The sequence below is a fragment of the Cebidichthys violaceus genome, unplaced genomic scaffold (genome assembly GCF_023349555.1).
Source record: "Cebidichthys violaceus isolate CVI_PGR_0920_01 unplaced genomic scaffold, fCebVio1.0.p SCAF_1, whole genome shotgun sequence".
NCBI lineage: Eukaryota > Metazoa > Chordata > Actinopteri > Perciformes > Stichaeidae > Cebidichthys > Cebidichthys violaceus.
Window position 1 is genome coordinate 12,836,089 of NW_027176262.1, and position 25,984 is coordinate 12,862,072.

Here is a 25,984-nt window from a genome sequence, read left to right on the forward strand (position 1 = left end):
GAGATCTCTTCCTAATGTGTCGCGTTCTAATAAGCAGCCTATGCATGTTGCTGCCGAAGCTGATGTGCCCCTCCGGAAAAATGGAAGTGTACGACGGAGCTATTGCGGCGATGAAGATTGCATACAGAGATTACAAAAACTGTGACTGGTCTGCTTTTCCTACAAGTTTATTACACTAGTACAGATAGTTGATATTGAATACAACATTAAAAAGTAAAATCTTGTTTTACTCCAAGGTGTGGTTACATTTGCAACACCACACTTTAAGTTACAGTTACAACCACCAACAAGAAGAAAAACAAAGGTGAATGGTAAAATTATTATCAGTTATGCCGTATAAATCAAACTAACTATAAATCCAAATGTAAAGGTATCGATGGTGGGACTCCAGTTAATCCCTTGTGTCAAATATATAATTAGCTTAAGATATCTGCCATCTTTGTTCTGTGAAAAAAAATAAGGCAATCTGAGTCAGACAAATCAAGTGAATACTCACTTGGTCCTTGCTGTCAAATAATGTTTGTGTGGTGTCCTGGAAACAAAACTACATGCAGCCAGCAGGAAGTACGTATCCCTCTGACAAGGCACAGCAATGAAGCATTGCCCATATTATATTCATACATTACAGTAATTTCATAGTAAAATAAACTTTATCAGATACCCACTTGACTCTAAAATATATTTCCACACAGAGCGAGGTCTGTGGATTTTGTCTCTCTTACAGTGTGGTCATGTTCCGAGGTGGCCGCCTCGTAGCCAGTATAGACAGGGAATGGATAACAGTGACCAATGAGCCTTCAATTTACATAGAGCATGTGAGTATTGTACTAAGGAGATAGAGTAGAAACACTTCCTTCCTTTAATGTAAACAAGGGCAAACCCTCAATCACAGCACACTTCCACATTAAAAAAAACACATTTTCTTCCGTTATTGAAGCACTAACTTCCCTCTTTCTCACCCTCTCTCATGCTGTACCAATTCTTCTTACTTCGAAACATCTCTCTCTTATCACACCTCTCCTCCTTTCCTCCCCCTCTCTTTCTCTCTCCGGCTGTCTCTATCTATCTTCCCATCCCCCTTGGTGTTTTTCCCCCTCCCTACAATCAATGTGGCTTTTAAGATGCCTATCGATTTGTTCCCCTAGACAGGCCCAGCGCGCTGGGGCGACACTTTGATTGCTGGGCCAGTAATTACTGTTATTATTTATGCATCTGGGCAAAATGGCAGGACTTAACATTCACAGTACAAGAGGCCACAGGCAATCAACAGAGGTGAGCACCTGGAGAGGGAGACAAGGCGGTAGAGAGAGGTAGACAGAGAGTAGCATTGCCCCCATGAGAGTTGCACTCCAGAGATGAGCGCGAAGAGTGCAGTCAAAGATATTCAGACTCACACACGCGCAAACACACACACACACTCCAGGGAGGGGGATATGAAAGCGTAAGCAGAAGATAGGCACATGTGTGCAAATGTGCTTGTATACAAAGGATTATTCCAGTGTGTGTGTGTGTGTGTGTGTGTGTGTGTGTGTGTGTGTGTGTGTGTGTATGTGTGTGCGCAATGAGGTCGTCTTACCTGTGAGAGTCCCAGGTAGATAGAAACTGTCTCCGAGATGTAGAGGAAACGTCCCTCCTGACTGACCACGAACACAAAGCCATCCAGAGACTGTGCATATAAAAAACACACAACACACACACAAACACACACACACAAACACACACACACATGAAGGCAAACAGAAACAAGACAGACAAATTAGAGCAATTAGTGTGTATCGAACAAATTACAATGAGCTAGAGAACAAACAACCCGTCACCCCTCGGCCTCTTCTCTCAATTCACAAACACACACACACCCACACCCACACACACACACTAGCAATCATAATCATGTGCACACACAAACACACACACATGCACAAATGTGAACAGACACGAAACAAGGGCCTTAGATGCAAGCTGCAGCTCCACACAACAGCTGTCGACAAGGCCTGCATAACTAAACACACAGAAAGCAGCACAGAGACAAAAGTACCACATGTGTGTGCACACACACTCACACACACACAGTCAGACATTTAGACAAGCACACACACAAACATACATGAACAAATAGAGCAAAGAGACATGAGAAACTGAGCTTATAGACCGGAGCTGTTTCAATCAACTGTAATAAACTCAGAGTCAGAGCATCATCTTGTAGGGCCACACACACACACACACACACACACACACACACATACGCACACAGACATAAACACACGCCCAGACACCGGTACAGACACAGACACAGATAGAACCAGAGTCATTATAGCCTGCAGTGATTCTAATGAGAAGTGAAAGGTATACAGCCAGGCCATTAGAGAGGACTGCTTCAGAGAATAATATTAATCGTCATAACAAGCATCCAGGAGTGAGCCGACACAGCCTCAGTCTCACACACACACAGACCAGGGCCACTTTGCTCTAGAAGAATGATTGCTATTTTGGCGGCCCAGTGCTTAAAGTGGCAGAGGTAATTTATGCAACTGACACATCCAGTATGCAAATGTGTGGCCGGGGTGTGGGGCGTCGTGTGTCGCGGCGAGGAGAAACCAGCCGCCTGAATGTCGGAGAACTAAAGTGCAATTATCAGGCTATTACGGCGGGAGGACGGCTGGGAGGAAAGAATCATACAGTTTTTCTGGAGCGTTAATTTGATTTCTATCAGCGCCGTTCCCTAAGCCTCTCTTCCTCTTTAAAATGCCAGAGGAGAGCAGACATATGCAATGTTTCTTTGTTTTACCACAACCTTCTCAATTATCAGCTGCTATTCTTTTTGTCTCTCTCTACCTGTTACAACTCCTACCTGTTTCCTGCTTGGCAAATGTATTTGTTCAATTCAAAGACCTTTACACAAGACATAAGGCATTAAGTTCAGTTTAGTTTTTCTTTAGCCTTCTGCGCTCTGGTTGCTCCCCCAACCATCTCTCCTCCCTCAGCCTCCTAAACCTGCAGTGTTACCTTCTTCACACTTCCTCTGAGTCTTTGTCTCTACATCCTGCACTTCGTCATCCCTGCAGCCCTCCTGCCCCAGAATCCCCCTCAGGCTCCATTCATCTGTCAGTGCAAACGGAGGCATTCTTTGGCAGCCAACGATATCGTCCGAGCATCTGAGGTTTATGAGATGTGTGGGTGTCCATGTGTGTGTATGGGAGGGCATGCCATAAGGAGCTTGCTTGGAAATGTATGTCTTGAGAGACTGAGGTAGGAAGACTTGAGCTGGTACAAACTGTGATCGCACACAGCACCTACACACTGTAGCACAATGCAGCCATTTACGTGACAAATGTGCTTCTCTGTCAAGGAATATACTTGATCAAATTGACCCTGTGATCCATTCTGAAAAACAAAGGTTTCCCTGCATAAACATTAGAGCATAGCTGTGTAAAGAAAGCCATAATAGATTTGAAACCTTTCAGATAAACAGACGGATTATGTGTTGATTTATGGTTCGAGAACATTAAAGTTATCCTAATTCTCAAGATGAATAAACCATTTAAAAATCCATTGTACTATCTGACCATTTTCACAAAGCTGAAAACGGGGCAATTTGACCTTTTTGAGACATGGTTTGCACAGGATGGAGAAGACAGAATACTCTCACAAACCCACAACAGTGAAAACATCACAAATACATCACGTAAACACATGTGGTTACATGATATTATAACCATTACAGAAGACGAAAGAGGGTGTATGTACTGTGGTCTTTACCTGCAGGAGGTGCGCCCCTAGGTGCTGCTCAAACATGTCAGTGGCTAGAGAATGAGATGATCGTCTTACTGCAGAGAGAAAGTAGACAAACACACATCAGACACTGACTGACATAAAAATGTACTTGATACTACATGTTCTTTGAGAGTGATCATAGAAAAGAGTCATTATGAAGGGACTGTCTTAAGATTCCTGGTCGCTCTTACCATTAAGATACAAATCTTAGTTTTCCATCTTAAGTAGAGATTTGAGACGGTATCTGTCACACTACCACATACTGCACTGCAGAGTCAATCAATTTGCAGTTAATAAAAAATACTTAAATATATAAGAAATACATATTGCTACGCTTTAAATAAAAAATGTTTTTGAGGGGAGTTTTGCTGCATGTTGTTCCTCTCTCTCCTTTGATGGTCATCGCTCTACTAATACTAAAAAAGTTTTAAAGATTGATTTGTTTGTATCCCTCCATTTTGTAGAAAGTGAAAGAAAGAATGCAGCATGAAAAGAGATGTATAATGTGGGGCTTGTTTTCTCAAAAACTGAAAAACTTAGAAAAGCTGAGCTCAGTGGACATTTACAGACTTGCAGGGATCAGGAAGGTGATATCAATCAACTTGGCAGTTACTCCCAGTTACTCCCCTTTCTGATTGGGTTAATATAGATATGGCATATAAGTAATTATACAAAATGATCTGTAAATATGACTTCATCAGTGACTGTAATAATGTTGTATCTCAGTGAAGTATTTAAATCTGCACTGAAATGAAAAGCAAAACTTGAACAAATCATGTCTGATAAACAGAAGAATCGACCGAAGCGGCTGCATGTCTAAAAAAGAAACTGAGCATAAGGAGAGGGTGCGATGTGACGCAAACCACTCAATTGCCAGCAGACACGCAAAGAAACACACACACATGCACACACACACACACACACACACACAGTGTCTGCATCGCCACTCTTAATGCATCCCAAACACAAGCTATCAGAGCTGCTTCAGTGCCAAAGTGGTGCTGTTTACCAAGGCAATTACAATACAAATAGAGTTGGAGGTGGTTAGGTGGGGAGGGGGTGTGAAGATAGGTACGAGAGGAGCAGAGAGGGTACGGCAGGGAAAATGAGAAAACACTAAGGAAGGCGAGAGTGATCACTTTCTCCCAGGCAAACCTGGGCACGAGGGGCTGCAGTGACGTGGAAGATTAATTTAGCAATCAGTCCTATTTACTGTTTTATGTCAAAAAGAGTGGGTGACAGTGTGTGTGTGTGTGTGTGTGTGTGTGTGTGTGTGCGCACCAGTGAGTGTATGATTGCAAAAGCAGGGACCATACGTGAGAAGTAATCTCACTCCCAACAGGGCTGCTTTTGAACACAATGTTCCTTATCCGGCAGAGACAAACTATGTATGTGTGTACGCGAAATGTGTGTACAAGAGCATATGAATGTGTGCATGTGTGTGCACAACTTTAAGGATCATCGGATATCTGTGTGTGTGTGTGTGTGTGTGTGTGTGTGTGTGTGTGTGTGCGTGTGTGTGTGTGTGTGTGTGTGTGTGTGTGTGTGTGTGTGTGTGTGTGTGTGTGTGTCGCTGCAAGGCTGAGGGAAATCAATACACGTTATGACAGGAAAATGAAAGCGCTGCTCTGGGTTACAACTGAACACAGAGGGAGGGTCGGAACACACACACACACACACACACACACACACACACACACACATACACACACACACATATATACAATCACACACACATATATATATCGCACAGCTGCCTGCTTGTGATGTGGGTTCGGTGAATAGAGGATGGAGGCATTCCATTAGAGCTATAGACACACACACACACATACACACACTTCAGGAATACACACAGCAATGAATTCTCATGCACAGACTACACAGCGGCAACATGCCCTCCGATTAAACAACACAAATACCCGCGCACGCACACATAAACTCACACACACATAAATACAGAGTTTCCGGACAAAGCCACAGTGGCATTGTGAGATTGGGGTCCCCCTGTGTGACAGAGTGTGAATATAAATAAGGCAAGTCCATTCAGGGCTATGAAAGGGGGTCTGGTGCTGGGACCCTTCAGCCTAGCCAGTCACTGCGAGGGGGATGGGGAGCCCAGCTTGCTCTCTGCCTGCCTATCAGGCTCCCTTGTGGGGCTGCGATGGAGCTGCAGCGCTGGGAGTCTAAAGGAAGCAACCCCCATCATGACCATATGAGAATGACTCTAAAACAAATGCACACAGGCACACACCCACAGACACACACACACACACACACACACACACACACACACACACACACACACACACACACACACACACACTGTGATGTTAGTTTGTGCATGCCTAACAATTGAAAAAAATACATGGAGTGTGCGTGTGTGTCTTGAGTTTCATGCCAGAGATCCCCAGAGGAGTGAAGGTGATGGCGGGCGATCAGTAGTGCTGAGTAGTGTCAGCGTGGCGAAGGAAACGCTGGATGTGACATGAGGCCAGGAGGGCTGACGGATGAGTCTACACACACACACACACACACACACACACACATGCACACACAAATACACAGAGGACCATTTATTAAAGACTGCCAGGTTACAATAGGGCAGCCAGGAAACCAAAACACTGGACCTGGTGTGTGTGTGGTTGTGTGGACGCATGCACAAACGTGTGCACATGTGAAGAGAGAGAGTCTCACAGCGGTGTTCGTATCTCACCCTGAGAACAAAGATCCTTCTGTAGTGGTGCTGTGAACCCTTACTTCTATGTATATATGGGTGTGTGTGTGAGGGCCTTGCATGATTCCGTTTGTTCCTTAAATATGATCAATTCTAATCATAAATTGATTAAGTGTGTAAAAAATATATAATTGAACAAAAAGGAAAATTATATTATTTCTGTATTTTTTGCCCTTATTCCTATCTGGAATAACAACATTGTCCTCACAGGGTTAACTAAAGAGATCTGCGAATGCAGCGACATCGATACAACGTCAAGAAACACGAGCAGTCAGATGATCAGACAGATTTTAACAAACCGACAGTGTAGCCGGATTATATATTTCCAACTTGTTTTGTAGTTAAAACTGCAAATGCATGCAGCCAAAATGTTGGTAATGATAACACCCAATGTAGCCGACTTATTTGGAAGAGAAAACACCTAATAAAATGATTGCCAAAACTGTCCCATCACACTTTACGTCTCGCTTCAAATGTGACCTCCCGCTCTTATCGTAGTTAAAACTGTTTTCTTATGCAACAAGCAGTGCATTAAAAATGGGGGCATGAATCTCACCAAAATATGTTGGGTGTATCTGTAAGTGTTGAATGTATGTCCCTCCTCATAAACAATGTGCAAAGACAATTTTATGAATAAAGTTGTGCATTGTTAGCATCCATGTTTGGTAGCTTACAGTTTTCTTCTTTGCTGCCTTCTGGGCAAAAAATCCACAAGGTTGCTTTAATTTGAGGGTAAAAAAATGTGATTTGGATTATTTCCTAATTCAATCATGTAATACTTTCATCTAATAGTCATGTGAGTCAATTGCAAAAATTACCCCCACTACCTGCTGGGCTCTGAAAAGACCACTTACTGTACAGACAGAGGATTTTGAAAGCACTAGTGGAAATCTAAGGTCTTTTTCAGCAGTTGAACTACATTACAGTTTTACATTTTTGCCTCTCAGTTTACGCAGATATCAAACCTATTTTGACCAAAACCTAGAAAATAGACCATGTGTACCTACATTCAATAGAAAGTGGCAGTACTAAAAGAAAGTACTTTGTACCGGTGACTACTGGGCAATAAGCATTTATCACCAACCTTCCGGGTTTTTAGGTAATCAGGCTAAACTTGTTGTTTATATCCTGTCTGATGACTCATCTTACTGTGTTGCAGCATTGTTGCCATGTTCCCAGATCTCAGCAATTATCCCCGCCATGAGGATCATGCAATCGGTTGCTTGTTTGCGTGTGTCTGTGAGTGAGTGAGTGTCCATGGCTAATCTCGCATTTTGCTGCAGTAAACTGCATAATATCTTGGGTGGCCAGTTATGGCTGCATACTCAAAGACCTCTCGAGGTTGCTGAGACTCACTTTCTCAAAACACCTTTCAATGTTTTATACTGTCATTGACTGCCTGCTCCTCACTCCCTACTATTAACCGTCCCCCGGTTGGTAGAGTGCGCTAGTGATAACACAGCTGAGTGCCCTGTCTTAGTTTTCTGGACGGTGTGTTTGTCTGTCAGCCAACAGCTAACATAACTACCCGTACACAGACTGCTGAGTACATCGCCGCAACTCAGCTGAGTTTAAATTAGATTTTTTTGGCAAGATTGAATGAAATGTATATATATATATATATATATATATAAAACATTATATATATATATAACATAACGATTTCGAGCCGATTGCCTGCATACATTGCCGCTTGTTTTTGAGTCTGAATAAAGTGTATTTTTCCTTACAGCCCATGAGTGCCTAGACAGGGTGGTTAACCAATTGTGGGTTGTATTTATTCAATCACACAATACAGCAGGGCTCGTTGCAGACACACTATTGAGTGCACCTTTCTAGTTACTTTGGTGACTTCAATGTTATCATAGACATAGTGGGCAAAACAAGAAAATAACAACCAAGTTGAAATTAACTGGAATTATCCTTTTAAATGATTTATGTGAATATACATTCATCTTTTGTACTTTTGCTTCTGTCCAGGCATGTAATTTGATTGTGCTAGTGAACAGACCTGGATGCAGACCCTGGGGTTTTTGATCGCTCCTTTCTGTCACACTCCCGTTTCATTAGCTTCCCAGGACTCTGCTGCAAGGTTTAATTTCATTGTGGGAATAGGAGATAGAATGGGCCGGGCCACGATCGGACACGTTAATTATAGTCTGACTTGCAGGTCAGTTCTCGGGGTCTCCCCAGCACTCCATGAGAAGAAAAGATAGAAATTTAATTTGAATGATTTTCATTATACCTCTGTCTAATACATAATTTAGTCCCAGTTAAGTCCATGAGTAATGGCCGCACACGCACAGACACCTAAACATCCCCCTACCTCCATGCACATGACCATATACATGCACATCGTCCTTCTCTCCACCCCCACAGTGTCAACCTTTTAAACCAGGTTAGGGTGTTACCATGGGAACCAAACAGATAACAGACGCAGTGAACCCCTCTTTCCTTCTACGTAGCTCCCTCTCTCCATCTTCTTATCCGTCTTTGTCTCTCAAGTTTGGCTCTGCTGCCATAGTTTCACCCTTTCAAAACAAGAGCCTGATCACCTGCCAAGTTGTTTACGACCATCCAAATGTGACGTTTCGGCTGTTCGACAGACAGAGAGAAAAAGAGTGACCCTAATCGTAGCGTCCCTCTCTGGCGCAATTATCTTCTCACTCTGACATCCATCCCTCCCTCCTTCTCTCTATCTCTCCTCTATCTCTGCATCTCTCCCTCACTCCTTTTGCGGTCGAACATAATTTGAGTGCAATTAACTTCCCTTAAAAGCCCCGGCTGCTTTAAACGCCGTGAATTAGAGGGGAGGCAGATGTAGGGAGAACGCAAAGAGGTGGGGAGACGGAAGGGAGACGATGGAAAAAGAGGCAATGAAAGAAAGGAGACGAGAAAGAGAGGGAGCGAGTGGAGGTGGAATGAAAGTCAATGTCACCAACGCTGGGGAGGAGAGAGGTGTGTTTGACCTCACTAACAGAGACAGTAAAACACTTGAGCTGGCCCTGTTGCTGGCAGTGAATTGTCATTGTACTGTACCTTGTAAAAGACTGAGGGGTTCTCCAGTTGCCATATTGCACCTGTTGAAGGTTGAGGTGCTACAGACTCGCGGAGAGAAGATTTATGCAAGTGATATGGAAGCGTACTCCAGGGTGTGTCAGTACACAGTGACATCACAGTTGGGCGTGAAGAAGATATGGGCAAACGTTAAAGTTATTACCAAAACTCACGACATTAACATCCATCACACTGAACAGACTGAACTTCAGAATCATGTTTGACCTTCTGTACTTAGCTTGGTTGTGTGCACACCTTTTTTTTCCTGTCCAATGAGATCTCTGCAATTAGTGGAGTGAGTACAATCTTATCACAACCAATAGAAAATAAGGCTCTGGGTAAAATAAACGGGAATAATCCTTTAACGGGACATTTAAAAAGGAAGGGAAAAACTGTACCCCAAAGCAAAATTTGCTCAATAGAGAGAGGTTTTGAAAAATAAATGATTACAAATAAAAAGGGTTTAGTCCTTCAATGCGCTGTGCAAATAGGTACAAACACACACACGCAAACACACACACACACACAAATGGGAATGGGAATGAATATCATGGGTCATTTTACTTTTCCTCCCTTCAGCCTTTTCCTTTTCGTTTGCTCCCTCCTTCCATAATCGGTCTCTCTCCTCCTTCTTTTCCCCCTCTCCTGCTCTCTCAATCTCTCTCTCGTTCTCTCTGTGAAGGTCATGCAATTGATTTTCCTCTGTCTATTCATTTTTCAAGACTGGCTTTGAAACGTGGGAAGCAGACAAAAGCCACATCGGCCCCTCCCCTTCCCTCCATCCCTCTCCTCGCCTCCACCTTCCTTCCCTCTCTGCTGGCCCTCACCCGTCCAAAAACCCTCGGACAAGAGGGAGAGTAGAGGAATGCAACTCACCCACCCTTTACCCCCTCTCTCCCCACACTCCTCTCCTCTTTCTCTTTTTATTCCTTCTACATTTGTCCCCTCCCCTCCACTCTGTCCTCCTCTCCCTTTCAGCTGGATCTCTGACCACATTCCACTAACGGAATTAAAGTCATGCATCACACTTAAAACCCTGCCAATGCATTGTGGGTAGACTTGTTCAAACTGATGTCCAAATTACCATCGCATTTTCAGCCCTGGCCCCGCTGAGACTGTGTGACTTGCTTGTAAAAATCTCCAAACATTTAATAAAATACTCAAGATATCAGATCCCGACCTATTGGAAGAATTGTTCAAGATAATTCAGACTGTAATACCGTTCGTCGCTGACATGCGATTCGTTGTGTTTTTCCAGCGCCTCGCAATTTTCTATGACCTTCGCGTAGCTGCTGCAGGATTCTATATATTTACAGTTATGGTTCACATTTGTAGGAGAAGTGCTCTCATTGTAGTGTAAGCAGCATATCTCGCATTTGTCTTTTTACCACACTTCCAGCTCATGCACAGGACAGCACGGCTACTGCACACCTACTTTTCTAAACAAGTATTTTCTATCAAGGCCAAACAAAAGCCTCGAACACCGAGGCAAAACAATTCACTACGCGTAGAGCTCAGTCAAGGCCACGGCTGCGCGTAAGTGTGATAGTGCATGGATATCACTCAGACAGTCACATTGTGCCGCGCTGCGTGGCTGGTTAGCTATCAATGGATCCCAATGGATTCACCCATAATAATATTTGTGATACTGTGGCCAAAGACTGGACTCACCAAGTCAGTATTATAAAATATGAGATCTCTGAGTGGGATACTTTTAGTCAGATATGTATGGTTGGGTATCTAAGCTCAATAGTTAGTAAAAGTATACACTGAAAACAGTATGTAGCACTGAAAATTGGAAACTGTTAAATCTGAAAAAATTAAGACCATGAACCTAATAAGATTATGTGTCTCGGGTCCATGCTACCTACTAATTGTGTACAGTAAGAGTCTTAATTTCTGCAATTGGCATACCAAAAATCTATGTCCCTTACTTGATCAATGTGCACAAAATGATTCAGTACAAAAACAAGTGACAATGAATGCCGATACAACTTTTTCATGTTAGACATTTTGACATGTCATGTCAGTAGGAAAAGCACAGGTGTAAATTAAATGAATGTTGGCTGAATTCCATTTAGCTGATTCAGTTTCAGGGTCCTGGTATTGTGTATGCTGGCTCGCTTTCACGTTTCCCATAATGCAGCGTCTTTCCTTTAGAGAATCCCTGTCTGGTAAATACCATGTCTTTCAAACTCTACACCCCGACTTTTTAACACACTTCCTCTGGTATTGCACTGGCACCACTATTTATACTCAGCCCAACTTATTATACTATTAAGACCATTGTGTCTTATCAGGTATGTGTAGTACATATTGTGTGAAAGCAAGTCCCACTCAGTCACACAAAACATGCTATTAACATGACTGTTTTTTGCTCACATTACCTCAAATTCGACAAGAACAGGCATGAACACACTCAGACGCACACACAAACACACACCTCTAATTGTACGGTAGCTGCATCATTTCCCCTCAGTAATAGTAGCAATTAGACAGGCTGTATAATTACACTGTCCTCGTTATATAGTTAATTTCTGTAATTACAAATCACACCAATAGTTTCCTCCCTCTTTCTGTAACATCTATCTCACACATTCAAACTCACACCAGCCTATGGAAAGTCTTTATGAATATATGCACATGTACGTTTACAGGCCTCAGAATGAACATATGTGTTGTGTGTCACACACACAGCACAAGTAATTACGGTCGTCAATAGAGGACTGGATTTTTTGTGGCGTGGGGTGACTCTGTGAGCGGGAGTAAATGGACTTGGATCGGGCGGCTGAGGATTGCTTTTGATTGGAAGAGATATGTGAGATGGGTGCATGAGTTTCAGCGGTTTCTGTCCATTGACAACAAACATCAGCAGATTTATCTCTGCTGTGTATTTTTTCTTACAAGCTTCCTTAGTTTAGAAATTATCCTTCAACCATGTTTCATTTACCTCTGCATACTTGCATGCTGCCATTGTCAAAGTCCATGAAAAATGTATATATTGAACAAGTTATACAAAATATTTCCTACAAGGGCTGTAAGCAGGATTTTTAAAACTGAGTCCATATCTCCCCCACCCCAAGAGAAGTTTGAGCAGACAATAAAAGGCTTGTATTATTTGGATTTTAATATTCTATGCAATTATTCACAGAAATTGAATTACCCAACACAAAGATTCTCAGAGGGAGTAATGAGGACATGACCTCAGTGTCTTCAATAGTAGTTATAACTGTGTTTCCTACTGAATGGGTGTTCAGACAGAATGCAAATCAAATCAAATTATAGTGGTGGCGTGTTTGCATACAAAGTCATTGGAAAGATGCGATTGATTGACGCAAAGACAAGTGTGTGCAAGTAGTTGTAACTCCAGTGAAAACTTGCAGTGTATCCCGAGGCTTTATATGTATATTTCATAAACGTACAGAGACAAGATGAAGAAGAATAAAGACTGGAGGGAGAAGCAGTGATTTTGGCAGTAAGAGGCTGAGTGGAACACAAACACGCAGGCTCACTCAGTCAGACACGGTCAGTGCGTTCGTGGCTAGCTACCTTACAGCTAACATACAGTTGGTAAATTGTCTGTTTAGGGCAATAAAACACAAATGGTCCAGTGGTCAAAACTGTGCTAATGATGCAATGCAAGAATTTGCTTCATGTTCTGTCTGAACACACCTAGTTTTAGAAGTTGCTACATCCCTTGGTTTGGTTCTAAAAAGGCAATATTACAAATGCAATCAAAATCTATTTCATATACAGTGAACTTTAGTGAACCAAAGCAGTTTGCTTAACAGTATTTCTTTACTGTTTCTTTCCCTTTTTCTCACCTTTTCTGCAGTTGCTGTCTCCCTCCCTCAGAGGGCTCCAGGGCGGGTCTCCTTGGCTAGCAAAGGTGCGCATGTGCAGGTAGCTGATGGTCAGCCGGATGACTGAGGCCTTGTCCAGCTGGCTGGTGATGGCTCCGGGCAGAGGCAGCATCTTGGCCAGCTCAAAGAACTCAAAATTCTCCTTCCCCCGCCGTGAACGAGCCGCATTGCGAGACTTCTCTTTACGCAGGTTCTGGAGACTGAGAGGTGAACAAGGGGAGGGGGTATTAATGGAAGACATAGATAAACACAGGGAGGAGAGAAAAAGAAGAGAAGGCCAGAGAAATATTCTGGATCAGCACTGTGGTGGGAGAAACAGGTAAGGTGTGTCATACAATGGCCATTTACTGACCACCTGTTGATTGATTCATGCTCTGTATAAATGACCTGAGCATCAATCTAGAAAAGTAATTTCATAAATACAGTACATATAATGGTAATGGCTCCTGCAATTCAAGTAAAACAATCTCCCTTCTGACCCATCTCTTGCAGATTGGCCTGGTAATTACAGACAAACTCCCGTCTTCTATCTGGCAGAGCAGAGTCCTAATAATGCCATTTGCTCCACAATCCATATGTGAGCACACACACACAGTGTCTCGCTTCGTATCTCTCACTTCTCCTCCCTTCCTCCCTCCAACCCCTCGCTCTCGCCCTCCCTCCCTCTCTCCCTCTCTCCCTCTCTCTCATCTGGTCCCGGGCTAGTGAGCTGAAGCCGTGATTGAGGGATCAATAGGAGAGGGAGGGGCAGAGTGACAGAGGGGGGCCGGGGCTCAGGTAGCCTGTCTCTCTGATTGGGTATTGACTCTCTTCAATGGGGCCTGAGTGGTGGAATTATGTTGTCACAGCCACTTCACAATTTGTGTCGGTGCTGTGCTGGAATAAAGTGTGTTTGTGTGTGTGTGTGTGTGTGTGTGTGTGTGTGTGTGTGTGTGTGTGTGTGTGTGAGAGAGAGTGAGAGAGTGAGAAAGAGAGAGATAGAGAGATAGAGAGAGCGCTAGAAGAGAAAGAAGAATCCGCCTTTCTCCCTCGTGTCTGTATTGTTGATTCTCATCCTAAGAAAGACCACCAGTGGTGTGTGTGTATGCATGTGCGTGTGTGTGTGTGTGTGCATGTGTGAACGAAAGAAAGAACAGAACAAAGAAATGAGCTGTGCATCGTGTGTGTACATATGTTTATATCTTAATCAGCTGACCCAGTCGTTGTATTTCTCCCTGCTATTCTCGAACAAGTGAAAACAGTGTGTGTTTGTGCGTGTGTGTGTGTGTGTGTGGACTCATGCTGCCAGCCCTCTGTAACATCTCATTATTATACTGCCTCGACCCCAGCCACCGAGAACAATCAATACACACACATTGATTCTGCTTAGTTTTTATATCCGCCTTTAAATGACTGCCCATTAATAATTCCAGCCAAATTTACTTAATCTCCCACTAAGGGGAGGGGATTCACAGCTCTGACAGGATTGGCAGGTGAGCAACAATGCAGGTTATATGTAGCACTGAAGAGATCAGACTTATGTCTTCTGGATTGTGTTTCATTGATAGGAAATTCTTCTTCAGGCTGTCAGTGTGTGCAAGGGTGTTAATGCATGGATTTCACCTTGCAGAGATTAATTCATGGGCATGCACGCAGGCTTATACAGTATCGGCCTGTGTGTGTGTGTGTGTGTGTGTGTGTGTGTGTGTGTGTGTGTGTGTGTGTGTGTGTGTGTGTGTGTGTGTGTCTCACCAGGGAAGGGTGGGTGGCTTGGCCAGTAGTCCTTGTAGGAAATCCCACTCCACACTCACACACTTCCCCTCGCTGACAAACGGCATGGTTGCCATCCTTCTCCCAATCACGTGCCAACGCCGCTGTTAACGAAGGCTCTGATTGGTTGAGGATGTGACAGACTCAGACCTGGAGATCCACGAAGGAGCATAAAGAAAAAAATAGTCAGTTAAGGAAGTCAAGGAAGTATAGTTCACCAATATTCGTAATCAAATAGTTATGAACTACCTAAACGTTTACAGGGGACAGCATCTTTTTGGGGATTTCAAATTTAACACGTTTTAGGGAGCCTTTGATTCTTTAATAAGCAAACGTGTTTCCATCACAATATATTGCATAATGTATTTTTCAACGAAATAGCTTGGAGCTTGGAGTGAGCACAAAGCCTTTTTTAATAAAGGAAATGATGACATAATATCTCCATTTGCAGTTTCCATTCAACACTTTTAATTTGAAAGAATGCAATTTGCATTAAAATGCTTGGATGGAAACCCATTCTTACTTCATCTATCAGAGAGAGAGGGAAAGAAAAAAAAATAGAAGGTGGTGAGGTTGAGAGAGAGAGAGAGCAATTAGGTACTGTACTTCCTCACATAAAGGTCAGAGACTGTTCCCAAGGTAATAGACATAAGACAAAACACTGAGCCTCCTTTGAGGTCACAATTAAGCTGAAAAATCACAGATCAAATGTCTCCCTTCGTCCCTGAGAGATTATTCAAACTTGTCTGCGACTGGAGTTTAAAGAAAACATCTCCGAAGATGAAGCACATGCTGTCCACTGTCTACTCCCCATCTAATGCCGCCTTCTGCCAGTCTCCAACACTACCCTCCTGCAGTGGAAGTTAAAGTTGCCAATATTCCTCTCTGTCCTCAAACAGAGCGCCGCTCCTCACCCGTTTTCCTCCCCTCCCTCCCCTCTGTGCTGTGTTGACATTTAAAGGGCTCGTGTGGCCCCGAGCACCGCGGTGTCATGCCCTTGGGCCTGAGATGCCCTCTCCCTCTCTCTTACTGCCTCTCACTCTGAAACTCTCTCTTTCTTTGGCCCGGCTGGGTCAGCACAATCAAGTCAGTAGAGCTTTGCCGGGGCAGTAGAAAATGGATTATGTCTCGAGTTTGAGCATGGCTATGCTGACCTTGGCTAAGAAGGGTCAGCAGAAGCTGGGCAGGTTTGGCAGATATCATTTCACAAATCTGGGCTAAAACAGTCAACATTAAATGTATGCATGAGAAATTCTTGGATCAATTTCAAAAGCAGCAGAGACCATGAGGGATTAAACACAGACAGAATAGTTGTTGAAAGTGGACATTGGGTCATTCACTTACGTTTAGAAATGTATGCTTTCTATTGCTAAATGGTCTAAAAGACTGGCCTCAACTGAGGAGTGAGGTATAGTGTGAATGTTTACCTCCAAATATTTCCTTCCACCATGCAATGTTTGATCAGAATGCATGCATTACTGGAGCTTCAAAAAGTGTACTCAAAGCTCAATGCTCACTAAACAATAAGTCTACAGCTATGCTAGCGGCTCTGTGACGCTGTACTTCAAATTCACAGCAGCACTTTGACCTAAATGCTAATGTCTGCATGCTAATATGCTCACAATGACAATGCTAACGTGCTAATGCTTAGCAGGTATTAATGCATGGTATGACATGGTATATTTACCATGTTCACCATCTTAGTTTAGCTTGTTAACATGTTCATATTTGAAAATGAAACATACACACAAAATGCAGCTGAGGCTGATGGGAATGTAATTTTAGAAGTATTTGATCATAAACCAAAGTTTTGACCGGATGATGGCACTACAGGAAAAGTCAGGGGATGGATATCGGTACTACATTTCATGGCAATAGATGCTTCCGTCTAGAGCAAAGTGACTAACCGTCCGACCGACCGATCTTTGTCGCCATCCATAGAGAGCAATGGCTGCTAAACGTAGAGAACTTGTATTTACCGTGAACTACACTAGGAGATAACTTGGGCTGGGTGATGTATAATGTAAAATCTATGTCACAATAAAAAATAGAATTTTTTTGCAAAAATACATCAGTGCATGATTAATAACAGTATGACTCATTTATGTTTCGAGGCTGTTGGATTGAACTGTCGTTGTGTGATTAGATATATTTGGTTGTTGGTAGCTCTTTAAAGTTCTATTCGATGGGATTCAGAGAATTGACTTTAAAACTGATTTGCCATACAAATTGTATTTAAGTCAGGAAGAGACTTTATCAATCTGTCTAATATTCCAGCCCAAGATTTAACCTTTTACGAGGGCCCTTACAGTCACATAATTTTTTGTCCAAGGCTTATGTGTGTGGCTAGGCTTCATTCATCTATAAGAAACCTATATTTTTTCCTCTCAAGCTTGCAGCCAGCAACATTGACAGTCCTCTTTTCAGAGAGTATGGTGAAGAGAAGACCGGGTCGAGGAGAGGGCAGCTCACCTCTGTCTAACAACTTCACCTTTGTCACCTCCTCTATCTGACCAGGATAAATGCGCTACATGCCAAATTAGGCTGCGTACAGTAGGACGGAGGGATCAAAAGGAGACACAGGCAGGAAACAATTTACTCTTCAATTTTCCCTGCCCAAACACACACATGCACAGCCTTTTTCCATCCCATACCTGAATGTTTATCTCTTAATTGACCCTATCTGTGCTTATCTAATCTCTCCCTCCATCTTTCTGTCTCGAACTATCGCTCCATCTCTCTCTGCGTCGTTCTCTATCTGGGCAGACACAGGGGGCGTAATGGACAGGGGCCTCCACAGTAATTATTCAATCAACCTCATAACCTTGTCGCAGGTTGGGCGGCCCATTAATGCACTCACCCAAATGGACCCCGCCACTTTGACTGCTAATGCTCCGGCTAGCTAGCAGCACAACAGGCTGAATGTCATCTAGACAGAGTGTGAAACAATCCGCTCAATAGAGCTGAGTCGACTTATTCTGTGATGGCACAGTGGGAAATATACAGAAAAGGAAAGTGTGACTTCTGAGAGCACTGAGGGAAAAAATGTACTGCACCCACAGCTGTAGAGATCAACCTGTATCAAGTGTGACCGCAGGTGTTCGCAATATGTTGCTGCAGTGCTACATATTCATAAGTGTGGTGTATATGTGTGTGTGTTTCAGACCCCTACCCTATAGAGCCATGCTCTCTTGGCACGGTCTCAACAGCAACAGAGCGGAGGGCACTGCGGCGAGCGTTCACAGCCGCTGTTTGCCGTGCGTTTTTTGTCTGGCTGCTTGCTTGGCGCCCGCTCTGTTTATTTTCAGCAGGGACGTTTAATTAGGGCCTCCAGCTGTCAGAGGTTCGTTAGCGTGCCCCTCCTCTCCCAGAGCCGCCCCTCTCCGTAGGGAGTCAGGGGCATCAGGCAAATGAACACATTTAAGTCAAACAGCACGCAGACAGACAATAGCCTCACCACCATGCCGCCAGCTCCCCTAGGTAGAGATATGGTTGTTTTATGCCTCATCTCCCCAACCCCTGGGGCCTGATACAGAGGCTGGCCAAGACTGGGAATGTGGAGGCAGAGGAGCTCTCATAGCCCACAGGAGACAACATACACACTGCGATCATGTAAAGGTGGCGAGCAGGACCAAGACTGTGCAACTGAGGGAGGGACAGACTAGTTCCACTTATGGGGATTTTTATAATTTTTGATAAATTACTAGAATTAGATTACAAAAGAAAAGATGTAAGAACCTCATCTTAAGAAAAACATTCATAAGTCTCTTATTATTTCTGTTAAGAAAGTGAAAAAATACATTTGATATATATATATATACATATATATATATATATATATACATATATATATACATATATATATATATATATATATATATACATATATATATATATATATATATATATATATATATATATGTATATATATATGTATATATATATATATATATCTTATATTGTATGTGTCACAAGTATTAGGTTTGTTTAGTTTGATTCGTGACAATTGTCAAAATTAACGGAAGAGGAAATTATCTAAAATTTGGCCCGAGGGACATACATGAGCATGCAAGAGCCTTCTCCTGAGATCTGGATAAATTCCACAGAATGACCTTGTCACCATTTGCATTGTGCCTTTAAGCAGTGCTCACTTATCATAATTGCACCATTGTGAAACAGGACCCTAGTTTGGTTCTGGCATTAAAAAGGATACTAAAAAAGCTGGCATCAGTTTCCAACTCATATAAACACTGTGTATAGCAGGAATTCTGGTCATTTTTCAGTGTTTCCCAAATAAAAATCATAGTGATTTTGACAGCTCTCTTCTCTTCTTCCAACCCCCACCCGTCTTTACTCTATCTAAAGGTAAAAGTGGAGTACACATACAACAGCGATGTAAGATATTGCTGTGAATAATATTTGATCAAACAGAGAGCGTTCAATATCATGGAAGATGTAGAAAACATGGTTGGAAATAACATGAACAGAATATTTGATGTAGCTAGTTTTCTATCTTGCCTTTCATGTTGTTGAGTAGTTGTAAATGAGTGTCTGGAGCGTCTGGGGAGATGAAGTTTGGTATTCTGGTTGGAGGGCTGAAAACTACTTATCATGCATTACGGCCCTGGTTGGACCTCAGGATTTGGAAGTCAAAAGACTTTTTAATGTACAATTTTTCAGCCGCTGATCAATCGACAGCTGCTGGACATGAAGATCCCCCCCCCCCTCTCTATCAGTATTCCATATTCTGACTCGCTCGGCATTCTGCGTCCGTATCGGAGCGCTGGCTGTGGTTGACCTTGACAACTCTGGATCATTCCCAACCCAAGGTTCTCTCCAACTCTCAAGGGCCTTAGCGTCCCCCCCCCCCCCCCCCTTCGCTTCTCCCATCTTTCTCACCCCCCCATCTTTCCTAACCCCCTCTTTGCTCCTCTATGGCCCCTGCCTGGGTCATTAATTATCTAATGGAATCAATACAGCGGTAGATTGGACCAGAGTGACCCCGCCCGCCCCCAGGTATCTCCGCGGTGATGAGGAGGAAGAGGAGGGTTCGGGAAGGGTGTAAAGGAATGGTGATAACAGCCTGTGTGAGCGAACCAGCATCGGACAGTCACAGTGTGGACCATCCCTAAACTGGAAGAATAAGGAATAAAGAGATTAGCGATAAATAAATGATTAGAGAGGGGGAGAGGGGTGGATGGTGGGCGGATGGGGGAGGGAGAGAGCATAAGTTGATGCGGAGCGAGGCAAATCAGATGGCAAAAGAGAGAGAGAGAGAGAGAAATGATGGACGGATGAAGACATAGATGAAAAAAGGAGAGAGAAAGAGATTTGCTAATGTTCACCCTTGGTAATCAATATCTTTCTCCTCCTCCTCTTTTATTACAGAGGGCTTTGGTGAGCGTTGCTTTGATGTCCACTCCTCACGGGCGGGGAGCTACGCAGAATCCAATCCATGCCTGTCATAATTACCATCTACCGCAGCCTGAGTATACATGAAGAAATACTCCACTTCACCTGCGCTGTATAAAATATGAAGTTGAAAGTATGAGCGTACAGAATCCCATATATTTACAATATTTACCAGAAAAACTGCTTAATCTCTCAAGATTGCTCTCCAGTGATTTTTCTCAAATACGCTCAATGTCATTCCTCGCTCAATATTGAAAGTAATGAACAAGATTTAAGCAGTACAACAAGTGTAATAACTTGACAAAGGGTGCAGACTTTATCCCATAAACTGCCATTTTCAGCAACAATGTGCCTTTTTTGGAGTTTATAGGAGTAGCGTGGTCTCGTCACAAAATAATCTAGGTAAAATAGACACGTATGTGAAATTAATATGCTATAATAAATTAATGTGAAAAATATTAAATCTTAAATGCATTAACCCTGCAACAGAAGTAACACAGTGCATTCTGGGGTTAGTTTTCCCTAGCAGGGCATAAAGAGACGCAGGAGCAACTGTAAGAGCTAAAAATGTAAATGGTTCACCAGAGCAACTTAAATGTCTAAATAAAAAATAGTGCAAAACATCTCAAATAAGTTGAGAATCTAAATAGCACTAAAAGGAAATGCATAAAATGTTGAGTCCATCATGAAGTTAACCATCCACAACGCTCATGATATCTGCTTTAAAGAAAAATTCAAAATAATAGCTGCAATCTATTCTGGGGTTAAATACCCTGACCTGCGTGTAAGGCTCGGCTGAAGTGACTAAAGCGGGACTTACAGGAAAGTCAAAGATAAAAGCTTCTTGTTTTGAGCACTTCCATGTACTGTAAGGAGAATGCTGATAATATTCATATACAGTGTTCCCAAAATTGTAAAAGTTAATGGTGAACAAACCGAAAAAAGGTAGAAAGAAACTTCTCTGACTCTGGAAGAGTCAGCTAAGTGGATGCCGGTTCTATAAGGCAGAGGATGGTGAATCCACTCCCGCAGGCAGAGACCACATCAGCACTGACCTCCACAGGCCAAAGAACAGCACACAGGGTCACTCACTCTCTCCAACACATTCACACACACACACACGCACACACACACACACACACACACACACACACACACGCACACACACACACCAGTGTGTGTACTGAATAGCAGGACTTGAAAGCACACCAGCACAGAGATGTCCACATGCTAATACAGACACATCAATTAGCATGGTGCAAATGTCAGAGTTCAGGGCAGAGTCAAACTGTTGATAAGAGTTGCACAAGTTGTGTAGGTGTCTTGCAGCACACTGGGGAAACCAGGATACCCACTGGCCTCATACTATATTCCCACACACTGCTCGGAGCTTGACACTTTGTTTGAACATTTCCAGATATATTGTTCATTTATCAACTTCTTTGTGTCACGGCTTAAATTGAAGAACAAGAGAGAAGAAAGACTTGAGAGTTTTGCACCTGATCTGACGTTCGATTTTAGAGGCGAATGTGACTTTGAGTGTGGATGACTATACATTGTGTGCACGTAACTGCACGTGTGTGTGTGTGTGTGTGTGTGTGTGTGTGTGTGTGTGTGTGTGTGAGCGTGAGCCTGTGCGCGCAGCTTGGTGGATCCCTTCAGGCCGACATGTGAATGACAGCGGGGGTTATGTAAGGAGCCACAGCGGGGCCGGAGTGGACAGTCCGACCGGAGATCAGGTCAGCAGAGTGTGACACTAAACACATCTCCCTGACACCGCGCTGACACCCTCTGTCACAGACCCACACACTGTCTGTCAACGTTCCTAACACACACACACACACACACACACACACACACACACACACACACACACACACACACACGGCGAGAGCAAGACGTGTGTGAGCGGCTGTCTGTCAACACACCAGACACTGACCACCTTAGTGTGTGCGTAAGAGAGCAACAGAGAGAGACAAAAATATCAAGAGAGGAAAAGAAAGAGCAAGGGAGGGAGCGGTGAGGTGTCTGTCTACCTGAGAACTTGTCAATGAGTCACGGAAAGTGACTGTCTGCTTTTTTCTGCCAACCAAGATACATTTTTATATTACTGATATTAAGTTATCCCCTCATGTGATCATGATTCATGCAAAATGAATTCAGAAAATAAAGCAAACAGAAAACCAGATGTTAACCTCACGGCATAATCACAAACACACATCAGCGCTCATCTTTGATGGCCAGTAAAATAAAAGTGTCTGCCTGCTCGTAGAGCAACAGCTCAGACTACATTTTATTACTGTAAATTCATTTCAACTTTGTTTCATCTGCGGTCTTCAAACGGGGCACTTTGTCTCCGACATTCTTACTTTCACAAAGCGATCCAAGTCAGGAACTGTCACACAGTCGCATGCTGGCATGAACCGCAGCTCCTTAAACCCAAAAGCCAAAGAAGAAACGTCTGGGTCTAATAAAAAAGGCCTAAACGTGGGTCACGACCAAAGCGCCCTGCACATGCGAGAACTGAAACGGATAGAGAGGCTTAGTGGCTCAGTGGGCTGGGTATAAACTGTACCACGGCCATTAGATGACACAGTCTGACCCTGTTTTTGTGTCAGTGTTGCTACATAAGTACGTTGCTGCTGTATCCGATCCTTATTGGGTAAAGTACTAATGTAGAAATTAAAATAATCTACAAAAAGGTTCCAAAAAAGGTTTTTAGTAAGTTAGTACAAACTGCTGAATTACAAAAAAAGTATGGACAGCAACCTTTTTTCACTAACAGAAACACTTTGACACCTGAAAGAGAGACTCTGTACCGTAGGTAGTTATTTGGTTTGAATTTATCTGAAGCGCCAGCTATCTCAGCAGGTGTGTGTGTGTGTGTGTGTGTGTGTGTAAATGATGCTGCCGCCGGTGTACGAAACACAGCAGAATTTATAGCACAGATTTTAGAGAAACATTCAGGTGGTGTGAAACACAAATATCTACATATGAACAGCCACAGACTCACACAAGCAAATAGGGAATGTTAAAGGAAATCATACAAATACCTTTGCATCTGCACACATGCCATGCGTTCACACACATTTGGCCTTTGTGAAATAACTATTCTGACTTTTATTTCAAGTGACAAGCCCATACGACCACAATCACTGCACATTCTGAAAAGAGAAATAAAAAAACCTGACAACCTGAAATCACCATGTGATGGTTTGATGTTGTTATTTACTTTACAGCAGCAGTGAACACTGTGCGTTTGTCACAGTCACTCTGCCAATTTGGACCACCTGCTGCAAACACCCTGAAGGCACCGAATGTTACTAAGCCAGTAAACTGTGACCAATTCTGCCTCTGCAGGTGGAAACGGACATGCAAACGCTCTCTCTCTCTCTCTGCCCCTATATCTCAAACTCCACCACACATGCACACACAATTTATCAGAAAGTGTTGGGCCGTTATTATTGCGGTAAGGCACAGAAAATAAACGTACATAATTATTTGGCTTATCTAAAAAAGCAAACATTGGAAATTTGCAGTGAAAATGTTTTTTCAAGAACTTGGTGTGAAAGCAATAATGGTGCATTCAAGGAAGAGCAAACGTTTAGTTTAATTACCCGATCAAATGAGACATCATTAATAATTTCTAATATATTATAAATCTATATGCTTATAGATATATTGTTATCAAATGTATATTCAAACATGCTGTCACAAAGTAATAAAAGAAACCTCAGTAAGAAGAGGAAAGGTTGATTTTAAAACAAAACTTATCTTTCTTTTATTCTCATTTCATAATTTATTGAATAAAAAATGACTTATTTCATTTTATATATCAACTTTGGACTTATTTCTAATGTGCCAATTTAGTAAAATATGGGATGAATGCAAATTATTTCTGTTCTGTCCTTAATTAGACTCAGCAAAAAGTTATCACCGCTGCATACATGCTGATATTTGATCTCAGATAAAGAGAAAAACAACTTCAGGTGTAAATTTATCTTCCACCTGATTTCACCTTCATCGAGATTTTTTTAAAAGATAAAACAATAGATTGACACATCGTTTTAAACAAACAACAAAAGATGTCATAAAAGGTAACAACTTTGTAACTGTGCGTTCATATGCAATCGTCCAGCTCGTGTGTGAGAAAAATCAAGCAAGAGAGTGAGAAAGTGTGTGTACACTCATGCATGTGCGTGTGTGTGTTGACCGTAAGTTGTTAGATCCATTATCTACTCACCTGACGGGCATTTCCTGCGTTCAGTCTGCTGCTGTTGATCTGATCCACTTTGTCTCCCTCCTCCTCTTCTTCTTCTTCTTCTTCTTCTCCTTCTTCTTTTCCTCTCCGGAGCCCCTGCCCTGCCCTGGCGGTGGCCCCCCACCACACCACCTCCACCGGCACCTCGAGCTTAAACACAGCAAACAAACACTGTGTGTGTGAGCCAAGGGGGCTGGGATGGGGGCAGCGTCAATCCGCTCACTTTCACAAAAGCCGTGTCCGTGCAGTCGGACACATCGTGGACTCCCGTTGCAAAAGTGTGTGTGTGTGTGTGTGAGAGAGAGGGAGAGCAAGAAAGAGTGTGTGTAGGTGTGTTTGTGTGTGTGTGTGTGTGTGTGTGTGTGTGTGAATGGAGCTAGCTGATGCAGCTCTCCTTGGCTCTCAGACTCACTTCACCAACACTCTGCTCCGCTGCTTCTTGGAGATGGACTCGGATTAGGACACAGCCAGTGTGAGAATCTCTTTTTCGCTCTCTCTCCCTCACTACGTCTCTCTCTCTCTCCCTCTCTCCAGCCGGCATGCTCCCTCCCACCCTTCCTCTCTCGCGCTCACTCATTCACTCTCCTCGCTGAGCTTCTTTCTTTTCATTTCCTCTTGGGAAAGCCGTGCACACCAGTTGTCTCTGCCTTCAGCTGCTCCCTCTCTCCCTCTCTCTCAGTCACTAGTAAATATAAAAGGCATGCTTGTACAGCCCCTCTCCTAAGTCTCTCTCTCTGGCTCTCGCTCCCTAACTCGCTGTGTCTCATGCTTTCGTTTACCCCCACCTCCCTGTGCCCCCCTCACTTTCTTTCTCACTGTCAAAGCTGCCTTTCAAATGCTGATTAGCAGTCAGAGTAAGAGAGAGAGAGAGACAGAGAGAGAGAAGGGATGACTGAAACAAGTGGGAGATTCCATCACATCCACACGTATTGTAAACTGTGACTCCTGTGCCGCACACACACACACAGAAACTTGTTTTTGTCACTAAGGAGGGATTCACATTGACTTACATTAATTCCTTGAGATTTCCGCTAAGCAAATACAAGTTTTAATCATAAAAAGTTCATATTTTACATTTTGGATATCATATTTTTGTCCAGCAAATGAAATGGAAAACTCAACATTTGTTTGTCCTCC

The 25,984-nt window shown here is 43.0% G+C and overlaps 1 protein-coding gene across 1 annotated transcript in view; it reads right to left on the minus strand.

The window, feature by feature from the left end:
• Positions 1–25,508, minus strand: part of npas1 (neuronal PAS domain protein 1) — a 36,587-nt gene extending 11,079 nt beyond the window's left edge. The window contains exons 1-6 of the mRNA XM_068711241.1: positions 25,260–25,508; positions 24,830–24,997; positions 15,157–15,324; positions 13,387–13,625; positions 3,757–3,824; positions 1,577–1,666 (exon numbers count right to left, since the gene is read on the minus strand). Of these exons, the coding sequence (XP_068567342.1) occupies positions 1,577–1,666; positions 3,757–3,824; positions 13,387–13,625; positions 15,157–15,251 (492 nt within the window). The 5' untranslated portion in view covers positions 15,252–15,324; positions 24,830–24,997; positions 25,260–25,508. The remainder of the gene's footprint in view (positions 1–1,576; positions 1,667–3,756; positions 3,825–13,386; positions 13,626–15,156; positions 15,325–24,829; positions 24,998–25,259) is intronic.
• Between the last annotated feature and the right edge of the window lie 476 nt (positions 25,509–25,984).